Source organism: Prionailurus bengalensis, chromosome C1 (genome assembly GCF_016509475.1).
Source record: "Prionailurus bengalensis isolate Pbe53 chromosome C1, Fcat_Pben_1.1_paternal_pri, whole genome shotgun sequence".
Lineage (NCBI taxonomy): Eukaryota > Metazoa > Chordata > Mammalia > Carnivora > Felidae > Prionailurus > Prionailurus bengalensis.
The window spans coordinates 17,365,932-17,383,133 of record NC_057345.1 but is presented as its reverse complement, the minus strand read 5'-3'; the positions used below and the strand labels follow the sequence as shown (position 1 = coordinate 17,383,133).

Sequence of the window (17,202 nt, the reverse complement as noted above, 5' to 3'; positions counted from 1 at the left end):
AAATAGGCACCAGTAGGTGCTTGTTGGAACGAACGAATGAATGAATGAACAATGTTCCTCTCCTTTCCCATTCTTCCCAGGGCAAGCCCTCCTCCTTCAGCAATCCTACCATTTATATCACGCACTCCCCACAGCACCTCACCGTGCAGTCTTAGTCTCTTTCCTGCCTGTCCCGGGCCCATAGTCAAGCATCACCGAATAAGACTTTCTCTGTTCTTCCTAAGCAGACACGGCTGTCCTTCTCCTGGGCTCCCGAGTGCCTTGTCCACCTTACATTATAGCCATAGTCACATTGCAGGTGTCTGTTTACTTGGCTCTTTGCCCCTTAGATGGTGATGTCCCTGAGAGCTGAGTCTGTCTTTTTTTTTTTTTTTTAATGTTGATTTATTTTTGAGAGAGAGACAGAGCGTGAGAGGTGGAGGGGCAGAGAGAGAAGGAGTCACAGAATCCGAAGCAGGCTCCAGGCTCTGAGCTGTCAGCACGGACCCCGACACAGGGCTTGAACTCACGGACTGTGAGATCATGACCTGAGCTGAAGTCGGACGCTTAACCAACTGACCCACCCAGGCGCCCCAAAGTCTGTGTCTTTTACACAGAGTGTGAATGCAGGCACACAGTAACTAGTGAGTGAGTGAGTGAATGAATGAATGAATGAATGAATAGCTATGTGAACCTTGGTTGCTAAGAGCAGTAGGGGCAGAAATGGTATCTTGCCAGGAAGCCATTTCCTGAGATATGTCTGACAAGGGCATCAAGTGATAGTTTATTGGTCATTAGGGTGGCTTGCCTACCCGTAGGCAAGTGGGAGCTAGCTTCAGTCACGAATGACAACATACCCCGCATAACGTGGCTAAAATAAGATAGACATTTATTTCTTTTATAAATGTTTACAAATAAGTGGCCCAGGGCTGATAGGGTGGTTCCTCAATCACCAGGACAAGGCTACTACTTTCTTGCTCCATCGTCCATAACAGGTGGCTTCTACGTCGTGGTCCAAGATGGCTGCCTGAGCTCCAGACATCACCAATGCATTCCAGCCAAGAGAAAGTTATGACAGAGGGTACCCCTCCCTCTCTTCCTTTTATCCTTTTCTTTTTTTCCCCCTCTTTGTTTAAAAAAAACACTTTATTTTTTAGAGCACTGTTAGCTTCCCAGCAAAATTGAGTAGAAAGTACAGAGTTCCTATATACCTTCTACTCCACAAGTAACCTCCCACACTATCACTATCCCACACCGGAGTGGCATATTTGTTATAATCAGTGAGCCTACACTGACACGTCGTTATCACCCCAAATCCATAGTTTATGTTAAGGTTCACTCTCGGTATTGTACATTTTATGAGTTTTGACAAATGCATAGTGACCGTATCCACGAGCAGGCCCATGCAGAATCGTTTCACTGCTCTAAAAGTCCCTTGTGCTCCACCTGTTTATCCCTTCTTCCCCTGGCAACCACTGATCTTTTGATCGTTTCCACACTTTGGCCTATTCCAGAACGTCCCATAGTTGGAATCACTATGCAATTTTTTCAGATTGGCTTTTTTCACTCAGTAATATACATACATCTTTTAAAAACAATTTAGTTTTAAGTCATCTCTACACCCATCATGGGACTCGAACTCACAACCCTGAGATCCATAGTCACGTGCTCCACCAACTGAGCCAGCCAGAAATATATATTTAAGGTTCTTTTGTGTCCTTTGTGACTTGGGAGCTCCTTTTTAGTGCTAAACAATATGCCATTGTCTGCAAGTTCTAGCAGTTATGGATAAAGCTGCTGTAAACATCCATGTGCAAGTTTTTATGTGGCGATAGACTTTCAGTTCATTTGGGTAAATACCAAGGAGTGCAGTTGCTGGGTTGTATGGTAAGAGTATGTTTAGTTGGGTAACAAACTGCCAAGCTGTCTACCAAAGTGGCTGTAACGTTTTGCCTTCCCACCAGCAGTGAAAGAGAGTTCTGTTTCTCCACATCCTCATCAGCATTTGATGTTGTCATTGTTTTGGGTTTGGGCCATTTTAATAGGTGTGTAGTCCTTCCCTTCCTTTTTTTAATCTATTCGTTTTGAGGGGGCGAGGCGCAGAGAGAGGGAGAGAGAGAGAATCATAAGTAGGCTCTGTGCTGTCAGCACAGAGTCCGATGTGGGACTCGATCCCACAACCCCGGGATCATGACCTGAGCCGAGATCAAGAGTCAGACACTCAACCAACTGAGCCACCCAGGGGCTCCCCCTTCCTTTTAAGAATACTTTCTGAAAGCTAACAAATGAAATCTCTGTTGTATTACATAGGTCAGCACTTCGTCATATGACCATATTCACCTGCAAGGTAGGCTGGGAAATGTCTCTATTGCGAGTGGCCGAGTGGCCGTCGGAAAAGCCAGGGTTCTTTTTGCTAAGGAAGAAGAGAGAATGGACGCTGGGAGCCAACCAGCAGTCTCTGTAGGGAAGAGAGATCCTCTCAAACCAGCTTAAGCACTTAGGGGAATTTGTTGGATGGATTCGGGGATATTTCATGAAGACCCAAGGACAGGAAGTGTAGAGGAGCCTCTCAGGGTGCGGGATCGGGAGAGGTGCCAGAAACCAGAGCAGCATTTTTCTAGTGCTTTTCTGTGGCCGCATGGGTCTCGTTTGCTTCTTTTGTACGTCTGCTTTGTTCTTTTCCCTTTGCACACGATGGGAAAGATGTCCCAGCTTCAGTACTTCAGATCAGTTAGCTAACTTCCCAGAGCCTGATTCCGAATTCCTTGGAGAGAGAAGCTGGTTGGGCCAGCTTGGGTCAAGTGTCCACCCTAGTCCAGTCACCTGTGGCTAAAACAAACAAGGTGACAAGGGCCCACCGCTAGAGGGGAGGAGGGCAGTTTTCAGAGAATCTGTGTCGTGGGATGGGGAGACTCTCCGAAAAGTATCGCGGACACAGACTTCTCAGGTGCATGTCCCAGGACTTTGCAAAACGTCATTCATTTAGGTAAACAATTATTGGGTATTTTCTGTATGCTAAGCACACGGATCTGCCTTCTAGGGAGTTTTCTAAATCTCTTTGGAACTTGTTCATATCTTTAACCTATGCTGTCGTTTGGAGTAAAGTCACAGCTCCTTAAATTAATCATCTCTTAGCTTTCCCTTTCAAGTCTCGAGGTGGGGATCGAGGGCTTTGGCGAACGCATATTCCCTCACCTAGGTCTTTGGGAACTGTGGTGATGTCCCTGTCCTCCCCCTCGTCTTTGTTTCTCCAGTAGAATGTCTTAGTTCTTTAGCTGATTCAAATATGGCCTCCTCTCCCCCCATCTCCCTAAATCCTTGACTCTTTTCTTCATCCCTGGGATGAGCCTCCATTGGTCCCATACATGATGTTCATACTCAGGATTTCCTCCATTTCCCAGATAGCTAATCAGGAAGCTCAGAGCAAATAGGCAACTTGCTCGAGGTCACAGAGCACCTGGGCAGGGGAGCTGAGCTTCAAACCCAGACCCCCCTCCCTCTAGAGGCTCCCTACATGCCAGAGGCTTCGGAGAACACCCCACATTGCCCCTGAGGTCGGCCCTGTGCGTGTCCTCCTGTGAGTATCACTTAGAATCTTTGGAGATACTATGCCAAATGTGTTTGCTAACCCTGGTCACGTTGAAGGTAACTCTTTGAAAATAAACTCTGATCCCTTTTTTGGTCACGGGACAAAAGAGGTGGGGCTGGGGTCAGGGCGGGGCTGCGGCGTGTGGTTGGGTGTGTGGGTGAAGCACGGTACTGGAGCAGCCCCTGGAAACCCAGCTCTGCTCCTGCCCCGCTGTTGGACTCCGGGCAAGGCGCTCCCCTCTCTTGGCCTCAGTTTCCTCATCTGTGGTTCTATCAGCCCTTCTCAGCCCTAACATTCTATAATTTCCAGCTTAACGAAGCATTTCATAAGGGCTCCATGGGGTTGGGGCTTCTGTACCCCAACTGAAAGAGGAGTGTGTCTGGGAGGTTTTGATCTGAGCTGAGCCGAGCCCCCCGTGCCCAAGGCACGCGAGTCCTGCTTCTCACCATCACATCTCCTGGCCTTCCCCACAGTCTGCTGTCTGTTCCGCAACCCGCAGAGATGGTTGTCCCACCAGTTCTTTCCAGTTGGGGTCGAGTGCGGCCCCTTCTGCTTCCTGAGCCTGGGATTTGTCTTCGAGAATAGAGATATCCACATTCTCTCCTCTGGTCTTTTGCTAAGCGTTTTGCGTGTACAACACAGAGCCCGATGTGGGACTCCATCCCACGAACCACGAGATCCTGACCTGAGCCGAAATCAAGAGTCGGATGCTAAGCCAACTGAGCCACCCAGGCGCCCCAGGCGTTTTGTATATATCTGTAAAACCAATCCATTTGCTCAGCACCTCCAGGAGTCTATAGTATCGTCTCCATTTTGCAGACAAGGTACCCAAGGCTCAGAGAAGTTAACAGGTGTGTCTAGATTGACGCAGTAGGTAGTGCCAGAGTCGGGGTTCCAATCCAGGTCTGGCTGTCCCCACTGTGCCACGTGCCTTGCAATCGCTGTGTTCAGCTGGCCTGCACTGGAGTTGGGGAGAAACGTCTGTGGTCTTCTGGAGTGGTGTGACCGATCTATGTTTCCCATGTGGTCTGGGTGGAAGACGGTGGTCTATTTATGTTTGGTGGGGGGTGCAGGGGGACCCCGGGGAAGAAACGTTATACGTGTGTTTCTTTCTTTTTTTTTTTTTTTTTAATTTTTTTTTCAACGTTTATTTATTTTTGGGACAGAGAGACACAGAGTATGAACGGGGGAGGGGCAGAGAGAGAGGGAGACACAGAATCGGAAACAGGCTCCAGGCTCTGAGCCATCAGCCCATAGCCTGACGCGGGGCTCGAACCCACGGACCGCGAGATCGTGACCTGGCTGAAGTCGGACGCTTAACCGACTGCGCCACCCAGGCGCCCCTATACGTGTGTTTCGAGGGTGGGATCATGGAGTCCGGCACTCCTCCCAGCTGGGCATCCCTGAACTCTATCCACATTTGCTTCCAGATCCTAGAAGGAGACCAGGCCATCCTGCAGAGAATAAAGAAAGCTGTGCGGGCGATCCACAGCTCCGGCCTTGGTGAGTGAGCCTGCTTGACGCCCAGCCTGGCCAAGGAGCCCCTTCCCCAGCCCCAGCCCTAGCATGGAACGAACTCTGCCTTTCTCTCTGCCTCCACAGGCCACGTGGAGAATGAGGAGCAGTACCGAGAGGCTGTAGAGTCCTTGGGCAACAGCCACTTGTCCCAAAACAGTCATGAGCTGTCCACCGGCTTCCTGAACTTGGCCGTGTTCACCCGCGAGGTGGCTGCACTCTTCAAGAACCTGGTGAGGCCCTGTTCCTTTCTCACGCAGCCCTTAGCCTAGGCTCAGGGTACATCAAGTGGGCTTAAGAACTTGACTGAGAAAGGTTCCACCCTTCTCTGGGGTTGCTCTTGACCTCCAGTCTCCCCTGACCTTGACCAGAGACCCAGTTCCCTTTCCGGTTCTGACCTACCATTTGCATTCCTCTTCTCCTCTGACTTTCCCCCCATGTCTTCTCTTTCCCGCCTTCCCTCTGACCCTGCCCTCCTCTTTCTCTTCTGTGCGAGTACCCAGCAGCAGATGGGCCTCACAGAGGGGAAGAGCCCCACGAAGAGAGGGCTTCCTGGAGGAGGTTCGGGAGAAGGGAGGGCAGAGCCTGGGGTTCCTGCCTTTGTACCACTGCCTCCCCGTAACCCTCTTTGCCCTCTGCTTTCCCAACTGCCTCTGCTGTGTCCACAAAGCCTGGGAACGACCTCCCCTCAACAAGCCTCTCGGCTCCTGCACGTGGTCCAAGATAGAAGCTGTTCCCCTGAAAGGCACGGTTCTCGGTGCCTCACGTGGGTTAACTCATCCAATCCTGGAGCACAGCTCTGTGGGTTTGGTTTCACTGTCTTCCGCGCTTTACGGGCTAGGAAACTAGGGCACGAGGTTAAGCACCTGGCCCGAGTTCACGCTGCCGGAGTTGAACCCAGGTTGTCCGGCTCCAGTGTCTGAACTCAAGCCTGGCTGTAGCACCTCAGGAAAGCCCGTCGCTCCCCAGGCCCCATGGCTTTGGGACTGGCTGTCATGGCTCCAGTCCCTCCCTTGCCCAGGCCCTGGCTGCATCATCTCTGAGACGCAGTTTGCTCGGTGGCTGAGCCCCCAGACCTCAGGCTTAGACTCGGACCCTGCTCTGCGGCTCTCTGGGTGGGTGTCCCTGGCCAAGCCACTCACTCTGCCTGGGCCCCGTCTGTAAAATTGTGCTCATAATGGTACCCACCTCACAGAGTTATAATGAGGTTATGCAAGTTAAGTGCCTACCCCAGAGTAGGCGCGCAGTTAGTGATAGATAATATTGCCACCTGTCATGATTGTACCTCTCTGCGTAGCACTGCCTCACACACTGTCCCGTATGTAGGGCTTCAGTGTTTGAGTTCAACTGAATTAGCGACCTCTTTTGTCTTGACCTCTCCTCCTGCTGTTTTCAGTCAAACTAAGCTTTGCTGAGGGTCTACTCTGTGCTGGGCATCGTACGAGGGGCTGGTGACACAGGGAAGAGGCTAATGCCTTAGAGAGCCATAGTCTAGTGGGAGAGACAGGAGCTGAGACGTGGGACGACACCAAGCATTACCAGTAGCTTGGCACAAACTCAAGGGCCCAGCGAGTTGGGTCAGAGGCTGCCATGGTTCAGAAAGGGGAAGGTCAGCGTAGACCATGGGGAGGAGCAATCAGGAAGGCTTCCTGGAGGAGGGGAGACCCAAGCTATACTTTGAAAGGTGAACTAAAATATCAGACAGGCAATTTGGGTTGCCAAATGATAGAAACTCAATTCAAACCAGGATTTTTTAGGGGCGCCTGGGTGGCTCAGTCGGCTAAGTGTCTGACTTCAGCTCAGGTCATGATCTCGCAGTTCGTGAGTTCGAGCCCCGTGTCGGGCTCTGTGCTGACAGTTCAGAGCCTGGATCCTGCTTCAGAGTCTGTGTCTCCCTCTCTTTCTGCCCCTCCCCTGCTCATACTTTGTCTTTCTCTCTCTCTCTCTCAAAAATAAAAAATAAAAAAATAAACATTAAAAAATTTTTTTCAAACTAGGATTTGTTATAAAGAGAATTCATTGGCCCCCGTAATGGGAAATCCAGGTATGCAACTGGCTTTAGGCTTCTTCTCTTTCTCTTAGATAGTTTCTCTCTGTGTCTGCTCAGTGGGCAGGATGGCCCAGCAGACCCAGATTCACAGTCTCACCAGAAGAATGACCCAGTGTTTCTCCCAGGACTCTGGCAGAAAGTTCCAGGAAGGATCCTGATTGGCCAGCTCGAATTGCGCACCTGAGCCAATCCCTATTGCCCGAGGATGGGGTGCTCTGGTCAGCCCTGACTCCTGTGTTTACCTCACGTGACCACAGGGGAAAGGGTTCCCCACACGATAGGGGGAGAGGAGCTGGCCAGACACAAACAGCAGATGGCCACTTCAGAGTCAGAGGGGCGAGGGGAGGGTGCTCGTGGCAGAGGAATGGAGATGGGCTGACCGTGGATATTCCTGGAGCTGTGAGGCGATGAGGCCGGGGTTAGTCAGGAGAAGGGGAAACAGCGCTTTCAGGGGCCGGCTCTGCCACCCCTTCTGCCCCCCACCCTCACCCCAGGGTCCTCCTTTGCCCTCTGACCCTTCCTTGTGCCCTGTAGCCCCTTGGAGCTCGACAGATGGTCACCCAAGATGGGGGATGGGGGTCTCTGCTCTTTCCAGGTTCAGAATCTGAACAACATTGTCTCATTCCCCCTGGACAGTCTATTGAAGGGGCAACTGAGGGACGGGCGACAGGTGAGTTTCCATTCGGGGAGTGGAGGTGCCCAGAGGTGATGGGATGGAGTAAGAAAGAGGTGGGCAGGGGACCGAAGGGCAGACAGGGCTGGGCTGAAGCCGGAGGTCAGGTGAGGCTGTCACAGTGGGAGTGCTGACCCTCGGAGGGGCGGGAAGACCTGGCTTGGGGTCAGTCTGGGAGGGCTGAACTGTTGTCTGCCGGGGCCCTTACGGGAAACGGGTCAGGCAATTCTTACAACAACCCTACGAGGTGGGTTCTGTGGGTACTGCCGGCCCTGTTGTGCAGTTGAGGAGATCGAGGCCCAGGGAGTTTGGTAACCTGTTGACAGGTCACCTGGCTCGTCCAGGAGCCAGGGTGGGATCTGGGGCTGCCGACTCCAGTGTTGGCTGCTCTCTGCACCTGGCAGCTCTAGCCTCCAGGCAGAGCAGAACTCAAAGAAAGCGACAGAATAATCTCCCCGAGAAGTCTGCCCCAGAAGGCCCGGGGGAGAAGCTGTCCTCCTTCCAGAGACTTCCCTCTTGCCTTAGGCCGGCCACCAGCCTGGGAACCGCCCAAACCAGCCAGGCAGCTTTTTCACTTGGCTGACGGGGACAGTTCTGGAGGGTGTGAGCACTCCAGCTGGATGAGGCTCAGGCAAACCAGGCCAGAGATCAGCCGGGTCTCACCGGCTTGCTGTGTGGCCCTGAGTAGACTCCTCAGCCTCTCTGTGCGTGTGTCCCTCTACGTGTACCCCTCCTGTGGAGAGGATGATCTGGTTCCAGGCACAAGAAAGGGTGGGATAAAGTTAGGGGAGGAGTCTGACTTCCAACTTCCTCATTCTCATGGCGATCTCTGCCTTCTGAGAAAGAGGACTCAAAATTCTTCCCGTACCTCAGGCCAAGGCCCACCAAACCCAGCTGATTCTTAGCAGCTATAGGAAGAGGTCAGGTGGGAGAAGGGGCTCAGTCCTGAGAAATGGTGCTGGTCGGGTCTCGTTTCGGGGGGTGAGGTTTACAGTAGGGGCTATGGGGGCAGGGGTTGGTTGGAGTATGGCTCTGAGCAGCATAGGGGAGCATGAAAACACAGGGTCCCCCTAAAGGTAGCAAAGCGTACTGTTGATTCCAGCCCCCAAGTGCCCCTTTGGGCAAATTGTTCTTTTTTTTTGTTTGTTTTTTTTTGTTTTTTATTTTGAGAGAGAGAGAGAGAGAGAGAGTGTGTGTGTGTGCGCACACACACTCCCATGTGTAAGTGGGGGAGGGGCAGTGAGAGAGCATTCCAAGCAGGCTCCCCCACACGGGGCTCCAACTCACAAACCGTGAGATTGTGACCTGAGCTGAAATCGAGAAGAGTCAGTCGCTTAACTGACTGCGCCACCCAGGCGCCCCTGGGCAAATTGTTCTTTTTAAACCACAGGATTCCAAAAAGCAGCTGGAGAAGGCGTGGAAGGACTACGAAGCCAAAATGTAAGTGGCTGCGGTCAGGGTGGTTTGCCCAGGGGAGCGAATCTTGTGTTGCAGAAGGAGGCTGGACAGGGGGAGAACCTCAGTGCTGCCAGGACATGTCACCCAAAAGCGCATGGCCTCTCACTCTCTAACATTTTTTTTTTTTTAATGTCTATTTATTTTTGAGATAGAGAGAGTGTGAGCCAGGGAGGGTCAGAGAGAGAGGGAGACACAGAATCTGCAGCAGGCCCCAGGCTCTGAGCCTGGACACACGAGGCCCGACGCGGGGTTCGAACTCACGAACTGTGAGATCGTGACCTGAACCGAAGTTGGTTCAGCTTAACTGACTGAGCCACCCAGGCACCCGCCATCTCACTCTCTGGAGGCATTTACAGAAGGTGATCTATGCCCCGACCTGACAGGAGTCTGGGGGCTGGACTGCAGGACCACCAAAGGGGGGCAGTGGTGAAGGGTCCTCGAGATCCTGCTCTCAGAGACCCATCTGCTCAGGGTGCTAGAAGTGGGCAGAGAGAGGGAAAGGCTGCATGCCAGTAAGTCTCCACAACCACCCAGCCTGTGCGGGGTGTGTTAGCATCCCAAGCGTCAGGAGGAATGGGAGGCTCAGACAGGTTAAGTCGCCTGCCTAAGGCCACACGGTGAGGCGGAGGCAGAGCTGGGGTTCCCGCCCCTTCATCCTCTTCCTGCAACACCAGGTGGTTATTTGTAAGCGTTTAGTCGGACATAGAGGAGGAAAGGGAGTCAGTGTCAGACCCACGCTTCTTGTGCGCGCCTCACGATGCTCCAGACCTCTCACTGGCTACTGGCCCATCATGGGGACAAAGGGAGCCAATCCCCCCAGAGCAGAGACTCCTCGGGCCCTGTCTATAGGACTCTGCCAGGGCCCAGCCAGGCCCGCCGTACCTCAGAGCTCTGTTTACTATTTGTAAACTGTTGTCTTCTCTTGCATTTTGCAAAAGCAGTATGCGTCCATTGTGAATAACTCAGGAAATGAGGAGGAAAGAAGAAAAAACTTTAATTATCCTTAGGAGAGGATGAGGGCCCTGTGGGGAACAGCTAGTACTTCTGTTATTTGAGTGTTTTTACACAGTATGGGCGGATGCTCTGGTTTTGTCCCTTAAAAAAGTGGGAGGAGGGGAAGCTACCAAAGACCAAGAGGAAAATTCTTTAAAAAAAAAAAAAAAAAAGCTTATTTATTTTGAGAGGGAGAGAGAATCCCAAGCAGGTTCTGTGCTGTCAGCACAGAGCCAGACAAGGGGGTCAGACTCACAAACCATGAGATCATGACCTGATGGAGATCAGGAGTTGGATGCTTAACGGACTGAGCCACTAAGAGCCCCGGAAAAGCTTAATTTCCAAGACCAAAGTATTAACAACTTTCTAGTCATTTTCCTATATATAAAGAAATATTTTTTACAAGACTGAGAACATAATAATCATATTGAGTTTTCTTTACTTAAAAATACATTGTGACCCGGGCGCCTGGGTAGCTCAGTCATTAAGCCTCTGACTTCCGCTCAGGTCATGATCTCACGGCCTATGAGTTCCGTCCCGCATCAGGCTCTGTCTGCACCGACGGTGCGGAGCCTGCTTGGGATTCTCTCTCGCTTCCTCTCTCTTTGCCCCACCCCTACGCATGCTTTCTCTCTCTCTCTGTCTCTCTCAAAATAAATAAGAGAATAAAAATAAAACTTAAAATACATCATGACCGTCTTTCCACCTCATTGCATATTCATATACATCGTCACTTAAATGGGCACACTGTGTTTCAACATACGCATGATCCGTAATGTATTTCTTCCGCCCCAGTCTTTGGGGAAGCATCCTTGGAACTAAATGTTTGCTCTCTCCCAGAATCATTACTTCTGTAGGTTCAATTCTAAGAAGGAGATCCTGGAGCTTTATTGTTCCTCCAGCCCCAGGGAGGCTGAAGGAAGGCCAGGACTCCCCGCTCCAGCAGCGCTCAGGTCTCTACTGCTGTTGTGCCAGTAGACCCTCCCCCCCCCCCACCTTCCGCCTCGGGGGAGTGTGGGAGCTGTGGTGGGCGTGGCCATCTGCTCTCTTTAGAGGCCCAGAGAGGGGCGTGGCCACGCAGGCAGTCTTCCTAGCAATTTGATGTGGGGCCACCACATGGTCTGCGTCTTCCTGAGTTCCCTTGACTAAGCCCTCAGCCTTGCAGGGCATCACCTACCAAGTGGAAGGAATAAGCCCCACCCTGCTGACCATCTCCAACCAGCTCTGCTTTTACCAGATTTACATATACATACATATACATATGTTTTTGTATATGATTTTGTTTGTAAGTAATCTCTACACCTCACATGGGGCTCAAACTCACAACCCTGAGATCAAGAGTCGCATGCTCCACTGACTGAGCCACACTCAGGCGCCCCGTACCAGATTTACGTATCGATCTTGCCTGCAAGGTTTCGTTTAAAGAAAAGACTGTGTAATTGATAGGGAGAGGGGCTTGGTGAGGGTTGTTCAGTGAGTAATCAACAGGGCCTGGACTAGAACTCAGTGCTCTTTCTGCCCTGCTCCGCGGTCTCCTGGCTCCTGCCAGGCACGTTACATAGGCTGAGCTACCTGTCCTGGCACAGGCGTCTGTTACGCTCCTTTTTATGAGGGCTTCAGGTATAGCTAGATATTGGTGCGCTGTGAGTTACTGTAATTTCCACCTCATGCTTACCAAACCAGTCTGGGCAGCAGCTGGAAGGGCCCAGAATGGCGTCTGTTGGATACCACCAGGAGCCTCACTTCCTGGTTGTTCATATAGGAGGAGGGCTCCCCTGTCCACCTGGAGCGGCGAAGAAAGGCATCCCTTGGGCAGGGACCTAGTTTTTCTAGGGTGTTCCCCGTGCAAGTCTCTTTCCTCATCTGAGAAATGGGGCCAGTGATACCCTTGCAGGGTTGGTGTGGAGATGAAATAAACACAGTGCATATGAAGCACCTGGTGCTGTGGCTCCACAAGTATTTATCTGAGCCAGATAAATCTTTCTGAGCCAGAACTGCGATCAGAGTAACACAGCAAGGGGCTGACAGGCAGGATCCCAGGCCTCTGCTCCTAGCATTTCCCCTGGCCAGCTTGGGCTCCTGGATAGTCCCTTCCCTCCTCTGGGTCTCAGCTTCATCTTCTGTGAAACAGTCTCTGACTGTGGCCTATCAGAAAAGACAGCGTGGGCGTGGGTGAACTAGGTGATGGGGCTTAATGAGTGCACTTACCGTGATGAGCAGAGAGTAATGTCTAGAACTGTCGAACACTGTATTACACACCTGAAACTAATAGAACACCATGCGTTAACCATACTGGAATTAAAATTTTAAAGTTAATAAAATAAATACAATTTTTTTAAAGAAGAAAAAAAAAAAAAAAACAGAGACACTGTGCCTGTCACCAGCAGAGGGAACCAGACAGGGAAGGAGGGATGGGGCAAATCTGGGACACAGCGTTGGTTACCAGTGCCGTCCCCAAGCCTCGAGCATCCGACAGACTGGATGGTGGCTTGAATCCAGATGCTGGATTCAAATCCTAGCTGCGGCAGTGACGAGCTGAGAGATTTGGACATGTGACTTGTCTCGACCTCAGGCTCCTCACCTATAAAATGGGGTGATGATTCCTGCCTCCTGGGGTTATCACTTTAGCATGTGAAGAGTCTAGCAGAGTGCCCAACACAATATCAGTGCTTAAAAATAATAATTAGTAATAATAGCAGCTGGTACTTATACTTACTTATAAGCTTCTTTTACCTTAGGTACCATGATAAGCTCTTTACATCTGTTATCTGATGTATTTATTCCCCTTGGCAGGGAAAGGGGCTGTTATTATCCCCAATTTATAGGTGAGAAATAAGGAAGAGAGTGCCACCCCAATCCCTGCCCTAGTGGATCCCACTGGTTTGTAAGCAAGAAGAGAGGTGGGTGGATAAATAATGAAGATACAAAGCGACGGTGCCGTAAGAATAGTGTTGGCATTGAGGCGGCAGACAAGACAGGTGGTTTCGATCGGGTGGAGGGAAGGGTGGTAGGGGGAGGCATCACAGGAGAGGCGATTCCAAGGCATCAGGTCAGCGGGTGCATGGTTCATTTTGATTCCTTTCCTCTCCTCCATCCTCCTCACTGACCCCCTCACTCCACCGGGAGTGCCTGCTCCCCGTCTGAATGCTACACTGCTCCCCGAAGTCCCTTTCTCCAGTTCCCTTGGTCTTCTCAGTAACTAGCATTTCACTGCTTTTCACTCAATATTCATTTCACTCCTTCTGCTGCAACTCCATTCAAAGGAAATAAAATATTCCCAGCATGGGAAATGTTGCTACAACATTGGTGATCCTTTGAGGACAGGGAGGGAATAGGAGTTGCTCTTTTCTGGGAAGGGTGTGGTGGAATAAAAAGCAAGTCCCCAGCTAGTAGTCTGAGGTCATCTCAGACCTGGTAGGGTATGGCTCTGTAGATTACCTTAGCTGAGGCAGGGACAGAGCTGTGGTAATTCGTGAAGCCATTTACACTTTACAGCTTGTCTCTATCCTGAGCTAACTAGCTTCTGTCCTTTAATCTCCACTAGAGCCTGTACGAAAAATATTAAATAAATAAGGAAGTACCCCATGCTAAAAACAAACAAACAAAACATTATCTAAAGGAATCACCAGTAGTTACTAGTCATCAATATCATTAGCATCATCATAATCCTGACGGCTTACCGTATGCCAGGGACTACTGTACCGTGCATTATGCCATCTGAGAACAGGCAGCATTTGTTTCATTTTGGAAATGGGAGACATTGAAGCTTAGATTTATAAAGGTTAAGTGAGAGAGCTGTTATTCAAATCTAGAACACACATTTCTAGCCACTGTCCCATGTTGTGCTTCCTTTTTGCCCATTTACTCTTGAGCAGACGTCTTTCCAGTACGAATAGATCTTCCTTATCCTTTTTAACGGCTGCATAGTATTCCTACAGAGGGCCAGAGCATAATGTATCTATTTCCCACTGATAGCCATCTAGCTTATTTTTCACTTTTACTAGTGAAAGATGAGGTTAGCAGTGTGCATGGGAGATGCCCCCACCACTCCCAGCCGCTCTGCCTGCTTTGTCTCCTGCCCTCTTAGCAAGCTGCCAGGCTCACTGTGGGCACACCACAGCCTTAGCCATTGCCCCTCCCTGCTGCTCATCTTCTGATCCCCTGAAATAGCATCTGCCATGACCCTCGCCCCCTGCCGCCCCGGCCCAGCTCACAGGGTCAGTCCCCACCCTAACTCCACCAGCCTGCCACAGACTCCCTCTCGGGGTATCATAAAGCTTTAGGGGAAGGAAAAATAACCACTCCTGAGAAAAAAATTTTTTAAACCTACAGACCCCCACTCTAGAGCAGTGGGGCTCACTCAGGGGCACCCCCTCCCCCCAGTAGACATTTCTGGCTGTCACAACTGGGAGATGCTACTGACATCTAGTGGGTGGAGGTCAGGGGTGCCGCTAAACATCCTACATCTACTGAACGGCTCCATATCAAGGAATTATCTGGTCAGAACATCCGTAGTTCCACGGTCGAGGAATGGCCCAACAGGTCTCCAGGGACAGATCCTGCATGTAAACACTGACCTCAGTAGGGCCTGGAACTTTAAGGCCAGAATGGACCTGAGGACTCTGCCTAGGCCTTTGCTTCCCTAGTTTACAGACAGGAAAACCGAGGCCTGGAGGGACCTATGATAATAATAGCTGTAGGGTCGTCCGTGTGCTAAGTCTTCTGCATACTTTGTCTCCTCTGGGTACAGATAAGGATCCCCATTTCCCAGCTGAGGAGACTGAGGCTTGGGGAGGGGTAGTGATACTTGTAATGTATCCCACAGTTGTCATCTTTGCTCAGGGCTGGTACCTACTTGGAAGCAAAACTGATAAGCAAGACATCTCCTTTACAGAGGATTTGTGGTTACATGTGCCCAGCCCCAGATGTGGAAACACTCTCCCGGCTGAGAGTGGGTGGTCTGATGGGCGTGGGATTTCCAGGAAATCATTTACAAACAGATCCAGCCACCCCCAAAGAGGGAAAACAGCCAACCCTCGAGATCTGTAGGGGGAAGGCCCAGGTTACTCTTAGCTACAAGCTGTCTTTGCTCACAAAGAAAAAGACAAAGGTTTTCTAAGCTTTAGATGGGAAGCTCCATGGTTCAGAAGTATGAAGGTACCTACTGATCCTCTGAGCCACTGATCCTTCCAGCAAAATCAGACTGGTCACCCCAAACCCCACCTGGCCCTAATCTAAGCCTGTCGCCTTCCTGCATAAAAGCCTTCAGCTTCTTCCCATCGCTCTTGGGAGCGATGATCTGAATTAGGCCCTGCGTGATCTGGCCCCTCTGTGCCTCACCTGGAGCCCCTTCCTCTCCATCTCCGTCCCTGAGCCCTGATGCCCCCTGCCTCCGGCTACCACGTGGTCTGATGCTCCTAGCTTCCTCCAAGGCAACCTCTCAGCCTTTCAGATCTCACCTCAAACAGCACTCCCTGAGCAGCCGGGCGAGGTCGGATCCCCCATTTTAGTCTTCGCGGCTGCGATTTGATTCACGTCTTGCTCCCCCACCTGGGTCCTCCTTGTTCACCATTGTACCCCAGCCCTACCACACAGCTGGCACCCCGGAGGGCCCCCTCACTCTCGTGTGCCCGTGGCAGAGAGCGGCATGTGGAGGTGGTGGGTCGTGAAAGGCCCAAGAGTTGTTCGGGCCTCTCTTTCCTTGGGGCCTAGGGCCAGGCTGGAGAAGGAAAGGGACCGGGCCAGAGTGACAGGAGGGAGCCCTGGGGAGGTGGCCCAGGACACACAGAGAGAACGGCGCGTCTTCCAGCTGCACATGTGTGAGGTAAGGGGCGCTGCAGGGGTGAGGGGAGGTTGGGATGTGCCTCTTCGCCTCCTGAACCCCCGGGGTCCTATCCAGATGGCACTTGAGTTATCACCGAGGTTCAGTCATGGCCAAGGTTAGCCCGGGGTGGGGACAGCAGCCCCTTGCCCCCAGGATTCAGCTTCTGCACACGCTGCACACTTAGCCCTGCTCTTTCCCCAGTATCTGCTGAGAGCCGGGGAGAGCCAGATGAAGCAGGGTCCTGATTTCCTGCAGAGCCTCATCAAGTTCTTCCACGCCCAGCACAAGTAGGTTTCTTCTCCCTTGTCCCCACCCCCACCCCCACCCCCACCCCGTGGCCCTCACCATTAACCCTTCAGACAACACAAAACAAGGCCCATCCCCAGGATCTGGCACGCCCTCCAGGACTCCGCCTGTGCCTTTCTAGGGAATGCTTTCTAGGGCTCCTCTTTACTGGGGGCCCCCCATGTATCAGGCACTAGGTACCTTTACACGTTTGCGCTCACTCAGTCCCCCAACAGCCCCGCGAGCCTGGAGAAACCCCCATTCGTCCTCAGAAAACTGCAGCTCAGATTTACTAACATCACGCAGCTGGGACGCGGGATCTGGACCCAGACAACTTTGACTCCAGAGAGCTTGCTCGTGACAGGCAGGCTGTACTGCCCCCAGGGGCCCTGTGATCCTTGGAGCACCTTCTCTCACCCTTCCTGCCTCCCTCATTCTCCTCTTTCTTGTGCCCCGTTTGGCCTCACGCCTCTTAGCTTTTTCCAAGATGGCTGGAAGGCCGCTCAGAGCCTGTCCCCCTTCATCGAGAAGCTGGCAGCCTCTGTACATGCAGTAAGTCGGGCCTCACCCTTGGGCACACGGTCAAGTCCTCTGTCTTCCCGGGAGAATCTGGGGGTGTGGAAGAGCTGGCCCCTGCCCAGAGAGCAAGGCTGCTGCCCTGCAAGTCTTGGTCCGGGCTGTGCACCCGGCACATCTGTGGGCTGACAGCGGGGTCCTGCCTTCTGTCCCATAGCTGCGTCAAGCCCAGGAGGAGGAGCTACAGAAGCTGACCCAGCTCCGGGACTCCCTCCGAGGGACACTGCAGCTTGAGAGCAGAGAGGTCAGCCCCTCAGTCA

At 51.8% G+C, this 17,202-nt stretch overlaps 1 protein-coding gene across 1 annotated transcript in view; it reads left to right on the top strand.

The window, feature by feature from the left end:
• Window positions 1–17,202, top strand: part of ASAP3 (ArfGAP with SH3 domain, ankyrin repeat and PH domain 3) — a 49,862-nt gene that overhangs the window by 21,470 nt on the left and 11,190 nt on the right. The window contains 8 exon segments of the mRNA XM_043574082.1: window positions 4,999–5,071; window positions 5,171–5,316; window positions 7,729–7,803; window positions 9,197–9,246; window positions 15,970–16,081; window positions 16,283–16,368; window positions 16,843–16,918; window positions 17,100–17,186. Coding sequence (XP_043430017.1) covers window positions 4,999–5,071; window positions 5,171–5,316; window positions 7,729–7,803; window positions 9,197–9,246; window positions 15,970–16,081; window positions 16,283–16,368; window positions 16,843–16,918; window positions 17,100–17,186 — 705 coding nt within the window.